The sequence below is a fragment of the Onychostruthus taczanowskii genome, unplaced genomic scaffold (assembly GCF_017590055.1).
Source record: "Onychostruthus taczanowskii isolate IOZ18803 unplaced genomic scaffold, ASM1759005v1 scaffold5, whole genome shotgun sequence".
Lineage (NCBI taxonomy): Eukaryota > Metazoa > Chordata > Aves > Passeriformes > Passeridae > Onychostruthus > Onychostruthus taczanowskii.
In genome coordinates this window covers 16,183,556-16,199,134 of record NW_024502568.1, presented here as the reverse complement: position 1 = coordinate 16,199,134, position 15,579 = coordinate 16,183,556, and the positions used below count along the sequence as shown (strand labels likewise).

The 15,579-nt window shown below is 48.6% G+C and overlaps 1 protein-coding gene across 4 annotated transcripts in view; it reads left to right on the top strand.

Moving 5' to 3' along the window:
- Positions 1 to 15,579, top strand: part of FAM53B (family with sequence similarity 53 member B) — a 44,852-nt gene that overhangs the window by 23,598 nt on the left and 5,675 nt on the right. For all 4 annotated transcript variants that reach the window (XM_041415877.1, XM_041415878.1, XM_041415880.1 and 1 more), the window contains one exon: positions 3,344 to 4,038. In XM_041415877.1, the coding sequence (XP_041271811.1) occupies positions 3,344 to 4,038 (695 nt within the window). The remainder of the gene's footprint in view (positions 1 to 3,343; positions 4,039 to 15,579) is intronic.

The window sequence follows — 15,579 nt, the reverse complement described above, 5'->3', positions numbered from 1 at the left end:
AGCAGGCACAGCTCTCCAGAGGATCCCGCTGAAGAACTGGGCACGTTTCACTGCTGAGGTCAGGGATTTCCCTCCCCCATGCAGGCTGCTGGCACAAGGTGTGTTTAATCTCCAGAGCAGATTTTGGGGCTGTTGTTTTCATTTCCTGTTGAAGCACGGCTCTGCCCATCGTATTTTGATCTTATTTCTGCACTAGGAAAGCTCCCTGGCACTGCCATCAGCTAATTACAATCATTAAATGTGGTCCACACTTAGAAATTATCTCCTGAACATAAACTCGGGGCAGTGGAAAATGCAGGCTGCCTTTTCCCCCTATGCATGGGGACTGTGAGACCAAAATTCCACTTGAACAACACGGAAAAAAGGGGAATTGGATGTACACCTGTGCCCAGACAAATGTTTGGGTTAGGCTCCAAACAGAATTTATCTGCCAAAAAGGATAAGAAAAATTGATTGAAACCTCTAATTGCTTTACAAGTTGCCGTAATAAATTATGTATTAATGTAAATTATTTCATGGGAAAAGAACGTAGAGGAAACTTGAGCAGAAGGATCATGCATTATGTATAAAAAGGAACTGTAAAAATATTATAGCAGCACATTTGTGTCGCTGTAGTTAAAGTTGTGTCAGCGTTTTGGTTTTACACCCTTCTCTGTGGTTATGAGTGGCCATTAAAATTTACTCTGTGTCACCAGAGGAGCACAGCAGTCATTTAAAAAGCCCAGGGCCATCACTGAGCTGCAAAGGGCCTGATGTGTCCGTGGGCTGCTCCTGCAGCTCCTGGAGCTCAGCCTTTGGAAAGCTGGCTGTGGTGCTCTGAGCGTGGATCCCGTTCTCCGTGGGGCAGTGCAGAGCTCTCAAGGATGGAGGACAGCGCCCATCTCCCCAATTTTGGGATGTGACTCCAGTCCGTGAGCACCACAAGGGTTTGTTTGATGCCATGAGGCTTTTGTGAGAGAACAGCTGGGTTTTGTTAAGGTGTCAGTGTTTATTTTTGCAGTTTTAAGTCAAAATCCAGAAGTAAGATGCTGTTTAATCCAGGGACACTAACAGCCAAGAAGGATCTGTTTAAGCAGGGCAAGAGCCCCTCGGGCTGCACTTACAGCGTGCTCTGGTTGTCCCTTTGTTCTCCAGTAGGAAAAGGAGAGTTTTCCAGCCAGGCAGCTCACTTGCAGACCAAGGGGCTCTCGTGGTGGGTTTTATCCTGGAACAAATTGCTGCCTCGGGGTAAACCAGGCTGAGGTTTGTAGTTTAAGAAAATTAATACATGTTTAACTGTGGCAGAATTAATGGCTCCAGTGCAATTATCGTTATCAACTTGCACAGGATGGGACTCTTAGTCTTTAAAAATTGAGCAGAAAACCAGCTGCTTTTCCTCAATAAGGCTTTCCAGAGTTCTTTAATTGTACCCTTGGCCCTTAGACTACTCCATTTTCAATTTTTTTCGGGGCAACCTGCCTCCTACTTGCACTGAAAACCCATTTTCTGGGCTCTCTGGTATTTTGGGACTGGTCAGTGATGGCTGGGGACTCAGAGGGGCCAGGTTATGCCAGCTCACATTGTGCAAGGGGAAAAGCAAATAACCCTAAGCTGGGGCTGGGGATAGTGGTGCTTTTACCATTTTCTTTGCCAGGTTTGGAAGATTTATAGCTGTTTGTGCTGAAGCAGGGGTGAAAGAGGAAGGTGTCCCGTATCCTCCTCACCAAGGCCTTTTGTACAGTCTCCGGCCAGAGGATCGTGGCAGCTTGCCATGAAACATCGGCTTCTATTTCTGTTTCTTTTGTCTGCTGACCTGACCCAAGAAATCTCTCTGCTGGCAGCATAGTACAGAGGAAAAATAATAAAGATCTAAACATAGATGGAGTTGTCTAGAGCAGATTTCTCACTTTTCATTGTGTTTATTAAAATGAGGAGAGCAACAGTTGAAACGCCGTGCGGTTACTGCGGGCAGAGCCAGGCTGTTTGTGGCTGGAGCTGTTATAGCAGCAGCTGGAGAAGGGAGAAATGGGAAAATCAGCCAAGAGTGGTGCAAGGGGCCCCAAATCTGACCTCCTGACTTGAAACCTTAGTCAGAAGCGTTCTGCACTGTTGCATCTTCCCTACCAGGCTGGTACCTGCAGCTGCAGGCTGGGCACATCCTTCAGTTGCCTGAGTGGAAATACCCAAAAAGCCCCCCAAAATATTGCCTGGTTTAGATACAATCATGTGAAACTTGGCAGCGACGGTTCTCCAGCACGGCTGGGCTCTGTTTGAGGCAGCCAACGACAAAAACAGGCACTGGGGAGAGGCTGTTGTCTGATGACTTTTTTCCACTGCAGCAGTTGGCGGGGCTGTCCTGCCATGGTTTTCCTGCTGAGCACTGAAGGTGTATCTGCAGAGAGCCCCGTCCTTTGCAGGGCAGCCCAGCCCTGAGGGTGCTTTGCTGTCTTCTTTTGCTGTCAGTGGGATGTGTGTGGGAATGAGATCATTCTCCTTAATCCTCTCTTCCACTGTGGCTGTCCACAGGAAGGTGGGGAAGGGTCTGAAGCACGAGTCTGATAAAAACAGCTGAAGGGCCTCAGCCTGGAGAAAAGGAGGCTCAGGGAGAACCTTCTCACTCTCCACAACTCCTTGACAGGAGGGGGCAGCCAGGTGGGGATCTCCTTCCAGGTATAAAAGTAATAAAACAAGAGGAAACTGCCTGAAGTTGCACCAAGGGAGGTTTAGATTGGATTTTAGGGAAAATGTCTTCATGGAAAGGGCTGTCCAGCCCTGGGCACTGGTGGAGTCCCCATTCCTGGAGGAATTTAAAAGCCATGTGGATGTGGCCCTTGGGGACATGGGTTAGTGGTGGCCTTGGCAGTGCTGGGTTAATGATTGGACTCAGTGATCCTAGAGGGCTTTTCCAACCTCAGAAATTCTGTGAATCCATGTTTTTTAGATTCAGCTGTAAATTCAGGCAATTGTCAGTTGTGGAGCCCAGGACAAACCACACACATCTGAGACATGATTTAGCACAGAGATAACCAATAGCCACAACATTCTACACTGCTGAATTCCCCTTAGCTAGTGCAACCTGGAATATTCACAGGCATGTTTTTATCTTCTTCTAGCAGTTTTGCTCCTGCTGGGACTGTCACTTTGTCTCTCTCTCCATCTACACCACGCAACCCACTCTGCTGGCAGTTTAGGAAACCATATTCCAAGAGTTAATTAATTTGTACTGGAAAACGTCCCATATGCTACTCTTTTTGTTTATGGACGTAGAAAGCGAGTCGCAGAATTAATTAACGCTAATGCCTGTGCGTGTGTTGTTGTTTTTTGGTTTTTTTTTTTTCCCTTTCTTTTCTTCTTTCTGAACCAGAAAATGACAGATGGAGAGATCTCAGCAGGAAATGTCCACTCCAGCTCGAGCAGCCGGGCGCCAGCATCTGGGACTGCCTGTCGGACAAGGGCGAGGAGGGCTCGCGCTGGCCGAGGGACGCGGCCGGCACCTGCTCCGTCACCAACCTGATCAAGGACCTGAGCCTCAGCGACCCCCACGGCCACCCCTCCGCCCCTCCCAGTAAGCGCCAGTGCCGCTCGCTGTCCTTCTCGGATGAGATGTCGGGCTGCGGGACCTCCTGGAGACCCCTGGGCTCCAAGGTGTGGACGCCGGTGGAGAAGAGGCGCTGCTACAGCGGCGGCAGCGTGCAGCGCTACTCCAACGGCTTCGCCACCATGCAGAGGAGCTCCAGCTTCAGCCTGCCCGCCCGCTCCAACCCGCTCTGCGGCGGGCAGCCCAGGAAATCGGCTGCTGGAGGGCACGGCGGGGACAGGGCGGACATTCAGAGGTCCCTGTCCTGCTCGCACGACCGCTTCTCGTGCTCGGAGTACGGCGCGCCCTCGGCCTGCAGCACACCGGCCTCCACGCCCGAGCTGGGCCGCCGCGCCGCCGGCCTCTCCCGCAGCCGCTCCCAGCCCTGCGTCCTCAACGACAAAAAGGTGGGAATCAAGAGGAGGAGGCCGGAGGAGGTCCAGGAGGAGCGGCCCTCGCTGGACCTCGCCAAGATGACCCAGGTGAGAGGCGGCGGGGCCGTCCCTGCGAGGGGCTCAGGTGTTCTCTGCTTCGCTCAAGAGACTGCAGCATCCTCCAGGGTGGGTGGGTGGCATGAGGAGTAATGTGGGTGTTGTGAGGAAACACATCCTGCTGTCCAGGCAGAATAATCCCTTCCCTTCTAAATGGATTTCTTTGGCAAATCCATGTGTTTCTCTTCCATGCTGGTTTTTGCACACCAAGTGCACCATTTCCTTCTGGCATGTGTTTTTAGCAGGAATATGTTAAACTCCACATTTTTGAGTTCAGGAGAGAGGAGCCTTGGACCTGCCATGGTGAGATGAAGGCAGCACCCCAAGGCCCCCAGCCCTGGCTCTGTCAGGTGCCGAATTCTTACTGCTGCAGGCTTTACTTGCTCTTAGGCTCTGTAATTTTCCACTCTAGAGATGTTATCACGTTTCATTTTCAGTTGCAAACACAGAGCACAACCTCCCTCTTCGATCTGCTGCATAGAGCCACATAACAGACCTGAAGCACAAATCAGGGAGGATTTTGCTCCTTGGTCCTCTCCCTGCTAGACCAAGTGACTAGTTAGCAAGAGACTGCATTGAAGGACAACATTTCTCCTTGGTCCTCTCCCTGCTAGACCAAGTGACTGGACGTTAGCAAGAGACTTCATTGAAGGACAACATTTTCCTTCCACACTCATGAGATTTCCTGGAGTTTTATGATTTGGCATTTCCCACATCAATAGTTTACAGTCACAAAGTCAATGACACCACCAGCTCAGTGTGGAATGGTGATAATGGGGGGTGTGAAGGCCCCAGGGCTCTCACTGTGGGAGCAGGGGTGCCCTGGCCACTTCCCAGGGTGGGCTGTCAACTTCTGCTGGCCTTAAAAATTCCCCCATGGCTTCAGTTCCATTTGATCACCTTCTGTGCTTCATCCCAGAGTCACCTGTGTTGGGAGTGTTTGCCCTAAAGGCTTTTTGTAGTACTGGGGCCAGCAAAGCCTGTGTGGTGCAAGGCATCTCCTTGTTGTCTGCGAAACTGCTGGGAGAAATTCACCATATGGGTGCGATCCAACATTGTGTGTGAATTTTCCCCTTACAAGAACATGATATTTTATGGTGCTCTGTGCTTGGCAGTGCAGAGGGTGTTTGAAGGAGTGCAGTGGTATTGGAGGAAGAGATCATCTTTTCCTCCTCCAGAGGAGCTTGGAGGATAAAAAGGGTGAAGGAGTCACATATTTGGGTGAGATCAGGCAAAAAAACCATAAGGATTGCTCTTGTCTTTTAATAAATCACAGCAACAACATTTATTATGCCAAGCTTATTTTATTAGATAATTATCTGGATGGACAGTAAAAACCACGTACATGTGTTGTTATATTTTACTAGCCACAGGGTGGAATAGCACAATTGCCCACTGATTCTCTCTGTACAAACAAAGAATCATTTCACTTCCCTGGAAGTGTTCAAGGCCTGGCTGGATGGGGCTTGGGACAGCCCAATCCAGTGGAAGGTGTTCCTGTCCATGGCAGAGGGTGGAATGAGATGGGCTTTAGGGACCCTTTCAGTCCAGACCATTGTGTGGTTGTCTGGTAGGATGGACAGGGAAGGAGGAGACTGTCTGGGCTCTGGCTGGACAGACCTTTGTTGCCCTGTGAGGATGTTCTGAGGCAGCCCCTCCATTGCATCAGTCCAATGTTTGTTGGCTGGTTTGAAAAAATGGTCTTGGCCTAGGAGATCCCAGGAGCTTCCCTTTCCCTCCAATGGATGCTGAGCCCAGGCACATGTTTATAATTTGGATAGCCATGGCTTTGACATGGGTGGGTGATCCAAGGATGACAAAAAAATCCAATCACTTGGATGTCCAAAAGCAGCTCAGTCCACGTTCCTGGAAAACCCTCAGCTTGAGGAATACTTGTGTTTTCTCTGGCTGCTGTCGCCCACACCAAAACACCTTCCAAAATGAGAAGCAATGCCTGAACGGTCAGCATTGCTCAGTGTTGGGGTGGTTCATCCTCTGGGAGAAAAGATATCATAAGGAAAGGTTGAGAAGCTCCACGCTGTGTGGCAGAAGCTCTGTGGGAATGGGAAAGGGGTTGCCTGGTGCATCATCTCTCCTAATGTCCATGGGCATCCCCTCTCCCAGCCCCTGCTGTCCCTCTGGCCCAGGCTGGGTGGCCGGAGCTGCTGCCGAACGCCCAGCGGTTGCTACAACCAACAACCAACAACAGCATCACTAAGGAACTCCCCAGTGGGATCCAGTCCAAGCAGCTCCCATGGATATTTTCAGTTTCCAGGCAGGAAACCCAGCCAGGCTCAGGTGCCCGTGGCAGCGGGTGAATCCCCAAGGCAGGGCTGTGCTGCTGGGTGTGGGGCGGCAGGGCTGGAGCAGACTGGAAGGAAAGGGTTTGGACTCGATGATCTTGAAGGTCTCTTCCAACCTTGTGATTCTGTGAAAGCAAAGCCGTGCAAGGGCTGGGGTTTCAGAGCTGATGGCTTGTGGAGAGCAGCACTGGCAGGCAGCTCTTGGCGTGGGAGGACTGGCACAGAGGGACGAGCAGGATGAGGCAAGCCACGGGGAGCATTCTTGCCTTTGGTGGGGCATGGTCAGAGCCCTCCCTGGGAAGGGAATGCCAGGAAAACCAACTAATTCCTCGTGGGGAATGAATGTGCTCGAGAAAACCCTGCACATTTGGGTATCCCCCAGGCTGCTTTTAATGCTTCCAGCCCAGGAGATGCAAAGTTGGGTGATTTCAGAGGGAGAGCTGAAATAATGGCAAGTGTCTGTGTGGCTGCACATGTGCTCAAGTCTGGGTTTATACAGGGTAGAAACACCTTGTGGGCAATGGGCAAAGCCAAAGTGTCCAGACTGGACTTTCCAGTTATCCACAAAGGATTCACTTTTCAGATGGGGAAACTGAGATATGGGGCTTTCCCTGAGTCCCTGGGTGCTGTTGTCAAAGTGGGAACTGAGCTTTGAGGTACTGGGTACTGGATCAGCATCTGGATCTGGCAGCAGGTTGGTTAATTTTTCACTTGTGCTGGTAACCACGTGTGTTTGTAGGGCTGAAACCTGGTACCATAATCAAAATAAAAATAATTTGACCTGAAAGAAATGTTTTCTTCATACTGGGAGGGATATTTAGGCCAGGCAGGAGGGGAGGGAGCCACTCCTGGAAGCAATTACATGGCTACATAACTGGGCTAATTAAGAGAGAAATCTAAATGTTGAAGTTAAGCTGGCAGGGAAAATACTTAGGAAAATATTGCCTTTCATTCCTCAAAATCCTAGTGTGTCTCTTCTGTCTGTAATTCCCATAGCCCAGAGAGGGAAGGTGAGCCCAAATCCCTCCCTTTATTATTTGCTTATATGACACCAAACCAGACAGGCTTCAACTTTGGGCAGAAACCAAACCCTGCACATGGTTGTCATTGTCATTGAAATAGCAACAATTTTAAAAAGCCACAGGCACCACAACACTCCTCCTGCTCCTTTTAAGTGCACATGAACTCTTTGCCTTGTGCCTCTTTGCCTTCAAACTGGGAGTGATCAGAGGGGTCTCAGTCAGGTTGAGTGGGTGATGATGAGGTGTCATTTAATTATCCCAAGTCTGGAGGCAGGTGAAGTGGGAAGAGGCTGGTTTCCATCTTCACTCCAATCAAGGAGAGTTTGGGTGCCTGGCCTGGCATCTCTGACCTCCTTAACACAAGGACATGAACCATCCTCTCATTTCAGTGTAGGGTTTGGGCTTGCTTTCCATCCTCAGCTTTTATTCCTTCTTCCCACGTGGAGCACAAGCCCAAGGAGGACACATCCCTGATCCCTGATGCCAGCAGCTGCTCTGGCAGAGTGGTAATGAATCTTCTCACAGCTTGCTCTCCTTCCAAGGCACAGTGCTCTTGGCCTCACAGCCCCAGGGACTGTGTCTGTAGGGGCAGGCCATGATCAGAAATGGCTGGGATCAGATTTTTCCATGAATTGGGAGGGTTTCTAAAGAGCTGGTTTTCCTTTTTCTGATGTGGGTGCATCTAAAATAAATGGGAAATGAAAAGTGTCACAAAGGTGACAGGAGGTTTCTTAGACCCCAGGAGTCCTCCCACCTGGGCTGATTTTGGCAGGAATGAGTGGTTTTACCCTTTGCAAGTCACTCAGAGAAGCATCTGGGTGAATTAGGCGAGAAGATGGATTTTCTGAAATAAAATCACACTCTGCCAGGGATGCTGTGTGATGGAGAGACACCCGCTGGGTTTTCCTACCCTGTGGTGTGGTGGATTCTTCTCCAGAGGAACTTGACATGTCCCACCTCCACATCTACTGCTTTCTGACATCCTGGTGTGAACATTTCCTGGGATCTCAGGCGTTGTGTGCTGAAATATCTCGTGGCAGCACAAACATTGGGTTTGGTGGCTTGGCTGAGTCATTGACGGGAAGCTGAGCCATAGGCCAGCCCTGATCTTGGTGTGTGCAGATTGCCTTCCTTCACACAGGCTCTGGGCAGCTGCAGGGGACACATGACACGTCCCTCACACCAGGGACTGCCACCCTCAGTGGGAATTTGCAATAATCCCCAGCTGTGGCCACGAAAGCCCTCGCTATCTCTTCCCCATTCTGCTTCCTGCTGTCTAAAATTTTGATGTGGTGGTCACTGAGAGATTTCATTTTGTGTTAGGACGGTTCCAAACACAGCTATCCTTGATACAGATGTGTTTTTTAAATGGATAATTTATTTTTATATATGCGTTTATACGTATGTGTGTATATATATATATATATAATATATGTGTGTGTATATATATTAAAAATATATGTGTGTGCATATGTATATATAAAAATATATATGTGTATATATATATATATATCAAAAAAAAAATATATGTAAATGTTTAAGGGCAGGTTAGATACAGCTTGGAGCAGCCTGGTCTAGGGGAAAGTGTCCCTGCCCAAGTCAGAGGTTGGAACGTGATGGTCTTTGAAGTTCCTTCCAACTCAAACCATTCTATTTTTCTAATTTTTAATGTATATATGTATTTGTTCAACCCAGCCATGTTCCCTGCAGCACAAACCCCAGAGAGGAGTAGTCCTGGCTGGAAATGGAGGGTGGTGCTGTAGAGTTTGAAAACACAACTTTCCATGAAAAGAAAGGCACAAATATCTCAGCGGCATGTAAGGCTTTGCACTGCTGACAGAAATTGTCAGATGTGCTGAGATCCTGGTTCCTCCCTGTTGTAGGATCTGTGTATTGGTAGCAAATCAAGGCTTGGATGTGGCTCTTGTGCCCCATTTCTGATGGCTCTTCAAGGCTTTAGTCCCTTTGTGAGCCTCCAGAGAAGTTGCAGTTTGAAGAGCTACATCTCTCCTAACAAATGCTGTACTCCTGTTCTTTAACTCCTGAGTTTTCCCTAAAATCCATTTAATTTTCTACAAAGGTTGTACCCATGAACACTGAGGATTCCCATGCAGCTGTCAAAGTATTTCTCCTCTGTGAAGCTCTGTATTATGTAATGTCTTGCAGTAAATGAGACAGAGAGCAGCCACTCTAGAATAAATAAAGCAATTAAAATACAATATTGCTCTGCATCCCATGGCTTATGGAGAGCATCCCGTGGTTGTGAGTTCATAACTTCCTCCCTGTGAGGGGTGGGTGGGTGAGAGGGTGCTGGCAGCAGTGGGCACAGCTGAGGAGGTGGTGAGGGTGAAGCCCTGGGTGTGCCTGCTGAGGGTGAGTTACAGAGAGGACTTTGTGCCTGTTGTGGGAAGGGTCTGGGCACAAGGGGACCATTGACGTTGTTCCCTGGCTGCCTGGACAGACAGAGCCTTTCACGGGGTGACTTCACTGCCCTGCGAGGAGCACGTGCCTTCAGAGGATGGAGTCATCTGCACCAGGAATCACAGGAGCATCCCCCGAAATGAGGATGTGTGGTTCTTGTGGTTTTCAGGGTTAAAATCAGCTCCAGCCTGGGCTGCAGATCCAGAGGGTCTCCAGACACAGTGCAGAGTGTCATGCTTATGATGGTTGGGAGCCTGGCTGGCCCCTCTGCCTTGTTTTCCCTTCCAAACTTAGGAATGCTGGCAGTTTCCGTGAGGATCCAGGCACAAAGGAGTTTGTACACTCCCAGAGCTGAATCAAGCAGCCCACCAGTTTGAAGTGTTTCAGGCTGGCCCTGGCACTGAGTGGGAAGAAGTTTCAAACTGCAGGGTGGGAGAAGGGACCTCTCCTCTCTGAGCACCCAAGTTTTTCCTTGAGGGATAAAAATCCCTAATTTTCACATAAGAAGATTTTCTGTTTGCATTTTGGCACCTTTCAGGCTTGCTGCAGAGGGCAGGAGAGGTGGCAGTGATCTTGGTTGGAGTCAGCACCCACTTGAGCCGGTGACAAATATTTCCAAATGTACTGATAGGCAAAAAACTGGAGGTTTCAAATTCCATACGTATCCCAGGAAATAGTTTGCTATTGATGTAACTTCTGAGAGGGATTCCAGCTTCCAAGCCCCAGTGTTTTTTAAATAAACAGGAATGAGAGTCTGCAAAGGTCAGTTTGTGGCTTGGTGGGAAAAAGCCTTTGGGTGAGGATCAAAAGAAACTGCTTTGAAGGTGGGAGGGACACCTTCCACTGTCCCAGGGTGTTCCAAGCCCCATCCAGCCTGGCCTTGGACACTTGCAGGGATCCAGGAGCAGCCACAGCTTCTCTGGGCACTCTATGCCACGTCTCAACATCCCTCACAGGGAAGAATTCCTTCCCAAAATCCCATCTCTCCCTGCCCTATGGCAGCATGAAGGCATTCCCCCTTATTTTGTCACTCCCTTGTCTAGAGTCCCTCTCCAGCTCTAGTTCAGCACCCTCAGGCACAGGAAGGGGCTCTGAGGTCTCTCCCACTTCCATCCCATTCCATCCCCTGCTCCTGGCTGCATCTCCTGCCCTTGCCTCCATCCTCCATCCCCTGCTCCCTGCTCCATCCCACCACGAGCTCAGGGATGCAGGGTTGAGTGTTGCACTCACATGGGAGGACAGGGCTGGGAACACAAACAAGGCTTGGCAGTGTCTGTCCCAAAGATGGACAAAATCCAATTGTATCCCGAGGATGCACATCTGATTCGCCACGTGCTCATTAACCCTCCCATCCCTGTATGCTGTGTGACTCCAAAAAACAGCTTTTAGAAAGCACTGGGATTCACCCTTGAAGGAGTCAGCATGCTATAACAGGGCATTTTGGCTCAAAAAAGCCCAAAGGGATTTTTGATTATGGTTTACAAAAGAACCCCAGCACTCTAGGAACTACTGGCTTAGATAGGAGCTACTGGGAGTTACTTGGAACCACTCACCATGCAAAAATCTCCCAAAGCATTTCAGGAAGGCAAAGCATTTCAGGAAATGGTGCTAAATAAGTAAATAAGTAAATAAGTAAATAAGTAAATAAATAAATAAATAAATAAAGGCCCTTCATTTTTCCTTTCCAGAGAGAGATGCTCAGGGCTAGCCCGAGGTCGAGGCTGTGACAGAAAAGTGAGGTGTATTTCAAGTCTGCATTGGATTTGCAGGAGGTCTTGGCAAGGGGGGGGATGTGGGTGTAGGTGCCACACACTCTGGATTTTTGGTCATCCACAGTGTGATTTTATCCCTTTACTTCCTGGTATTCTCTTTTCACTGCTACTGAAACTGTGACATGAAGTTTGGTTTTAATTTTTATAAGGTCCTGCCTTAACATTTAGGCCCTGAAGGGGCATAACAGAAATGTTACTTCTGTGCTGAAAATGATGAAGTATGGAAATGGAATAGGGCTGCGAAAAGAGAATAATTCCATGTTAGTATGTGTCATCCTACCCTGGGACAAGTCAAATCACTGCATTTCCCCAAAGATGAGCCACTCCAAATCCTGGACTTTTGGCAGCTCTGGGGACAAGTCAGGCTCAGGTTCCCCATTTTCCACTGAAATCCTTGGCCCTGCAAAGCCATCACTGGGAGAGCAGCCCTGCCACTGTCCCCACTGGGATCCTGGCAGTGCTGATTGCATTGGCATGAGGGGCCTTGTTGGTTTTTGGGTTTTTAAAAATTTTTTATTAAGGTTGGGATTGAAGTGTTAGAGATGGTATTTTGTGTTTATTATTTTTTATTTATATTATGAATTTTATAGTATTTTATTAATAAGTTATAAAATGGGTAGCTATTTTTATATAAGGTTTTTAAAGGTTAAATTATTAATTAAGAAATTGCACGTAAATTATTTTTATTTTAAATTTAATAATTTAATTATTTGAAGTTTGTAATGTGGATTTTTTTGTTTAATTATAAAATATTAATTAACCATATGAAGAAGAAGGTAAAGAAGAAGGATTAGTTATTGTTTTAAAATCTTTATTTTAGTTTTATATATATTACTATATTTTAAAACGTTAAGTTTTCTATTTAGCGATATTATATACTTCTAATTAAACTATACACTTGTAATCTTTGTGTTATTAATTAATTTTGGAAGTTTTCTCTATGCCTTTAGGTCAAATGTAGTGTTTTCTTGGGGTTTAGAGTCTGTTAGTACAGAAAGTTTCAAATTCTCAGTATCTAGGGCTCTAACAGGGCCTGCAGTGCTCCAGGGATCTGGATCCCAAGAGAATGCAGAGGAGGAGGCAGAGGTGAAAGGCTGGGAAGGGCAACCTGTGAATAAATAAATACACAGTGATCACTGTCTGAGCAAATGGATTTTTCCAGCTTCCAGCAAAGGGTTCGGTGTCTGTTAGGGAAAATATTTGTTCTTGGCAGGAAATGAGGGTTTCCTCCAATTATTATTATGAATAGGAATGGGCTGGGAGGCTGTGCTGGGTCCCCATGTGTGGGATGCTGTGGGATGCTGTGGGATGCTGTGCTCAGGTGGGACAGTGCAGCCCCAGAGGGGTGTTCACTGCTCTCTGATTCCCTGCATTGCTGTATTTCTCTGGGATTTGTCTCTCCAGCCTCTCCCTGGGGCTCTGTAGCACCAGAGGGATTCCAACTGGTGGATCACACATCAGCTTTTTCTTTTGCACTTATGGAATCTCCCTGAACATCCTTGCTGTCACTGAGGCAGCTACATACTCCAGAGACAGAGCAGAACTGTGAGTAAATCCAAATGATCTCCACCAGCTCCAAAGGCAGCATCAGAACTAATGACTTAAAGCCTCCTTCTTGCTTTTTTTTGGTTTTGTTTGTTTAATACTGTGGTCAGAAGTGACTTGGGAAGGTAACAGACATTTCTGAGCTGGCAAAGCTGCTGAGATGCTCCTTTGTTATAAAGAGAAGTGGTTATTGGGGCCTCAGGATCAAGCCATGCTTGCTGCAGCTCCTTCCCCATGTCCCTTCCACCTCCACTCACCAGGAAACCAGCCTGGGGATGGTTTTCCTTGGAGAAGATTGTGGGTGCCTCAAAGGCAGCGCAGAGCTTTGAATCCCAGTGACGTGTCTGTGTGTGTGTGTGCACGGCCCAAATCACAGCAGCTGCCATAATGGAGTTCTGCAGAGCTTAAAAACCAACTCAGACCCATTTTCCAGTCTCATTTTCCAGTGTCAAGCACCTCTCCCTCCTCCTCAGCAGCACGGATGAGCGCTTTCCCTGGAGCAGATGCCAGGCAGGATTTACCGTGATGAAACAACCAAAGCATTTATATATAACGATATAAAGATAACAACTCAGGCTGGAGGTGTTTTACAGGAGATGTTTGCCTTGGAGAGTGATTTAAACTCGAGCCAGGCAGAGAATCCCCCAGTGGAGGTGACTGCTGGCTCGGGAGGGCTGGCAGAGGCTCATCATCATTCCCGCATGGAGCTTGCTGCCCGCTTCCCCCTTCCCTTCTGGCACCGGGTTATTTTCAGCTTTCTGAAGCAACTGTAGCCCAGTGTGCTAACAGGAGGTGATGACAGCTTGGGAGGTAGGGCCGGTGCTGCTGACAGCTTGTAGAGTTGCACCTTTCCCGGGAAAATTGCGGCAATCACCTGGCAGGGTGAGGGAAAAAAATAAAATAAAGGTGTTTGAGCAAAAGCTGTGATCCCCGCAGGATCACTGTCCTGCTGATGTTTGTTCTGGTAGAGCCACTACGTTTGCAGGGATGTGTTTTGGGGAAGAGCTCACAGCTGGGTGTTTCACCACGGGAAGAGTCAGGCATGGGAGTGTTGCTGGGGGGTTTCTCCTGTTTGCTGTTAGGGCTCTGCAGCCACCAGCCCCATCCCTGATGGGGAGGGAAAACCTGAGGAAAAGGATGGATGTGAGGGATGAGCCGCTTCCTGCAGCCTTCTCTGATTGTAGCCTTGGTGCCTGCACAGTGTGGAGCATCACGAGACCCTGTGGGAAGGAGAAGTATCCTGACTTTGGTTACCAGCCTGCGAGAAGGGCTTTGATCTGGAGCAGCCCTGCAGCTTGTTCTAAGTGACCAAGAAATTCTTAATAATGTATTTTTAGATGATTTTTCAAGTACTTCCATTAGCAACGCCTCATTTTCTCTCTGAGGGCTTGCCCAGTGTGCAGCTTTGGGAAGGGTTGGGGGAAGAAAAGTCAGCACCTCAAATGGTCCAAAACGGGTCCTTGTGGTTGATAAAGGTGGTTTGGGTGTAAGGTGCGTTACAGGTGCTCGCTGGGTGAAGGCAGAACAGCCAGAAACATCTCCCAAAAGCTGTCTGTGCTGCATTCCCACAGTTTCCCTGAGACCAACAGGATTTGAGGTGCCTGACACCCCTTTTTTTCTGGCACTGGAGGCCAAGGTTGTGGAGAGGCTCAGAGGAGCCCAGGCTGCCTGGCCACGGGGAACAAAAGCGCCACATTGTGCCACCAAACCTGCTCTTTTCTGATATCAATAGAGGACTTGACTGCCCGGTTTCTCCAGCTCAGCACGTGCTAAATTCACCCCATAAATAAAAAATGAGCAAAGAACTCTGAAAGGGCTGCAGACAGACTCTGCATTGATGGTGGTGGCTGATCCGCTGCTGCTCCACAGCCAGCCCATGGAATGCTGGCTTGGTGATCACGGTCCTGGGGGGACCCTCCTGACCCCAGCCGCTGGCAAGGTGAGCTGTGGCATTTTTTGGCAGGCAGTGCCTGTGAAAACTTGCTTTCTGAGCTGTCAAACCTGCCTCAGAGGGAGCACCCTCTGCACGTGGCATTCCGCCACCAGCAGCTGCTGCAGCACCAGGAGCAGCAGAAGGGGTTTTCCATCCTCTTGCATTCCCTGGAATGACTCAAGGGTTGCAGCTTCTGTGGATTTGAGCAGGGAAAATGAGCCCATTGGCTGGGTTGCCCAAGCCCCATAAGATGTAAAATTTCCCTGAAAGTCAAGTAACTTCATGGCTGTTCCCTGAGACGTGTCCAAGCTTGGAAACATTTTTCTTTTGGATGGGAAGAATGTGCTGGACCTGTTGAGTTACTCTTCAGTCTGCATCCTCCTTCATTCACCACCACAGGAATCGTCATCTCCTCTGAAGCACTGGAGAGCATCTCCCATCCTCTGAGGATGCTCTATCCCACTAGATAGATGTAGCAGCCCAGCATGTCCACACCTGGGTACCAAACCCTGGGAAGTACCTGATCCAGGAGACAA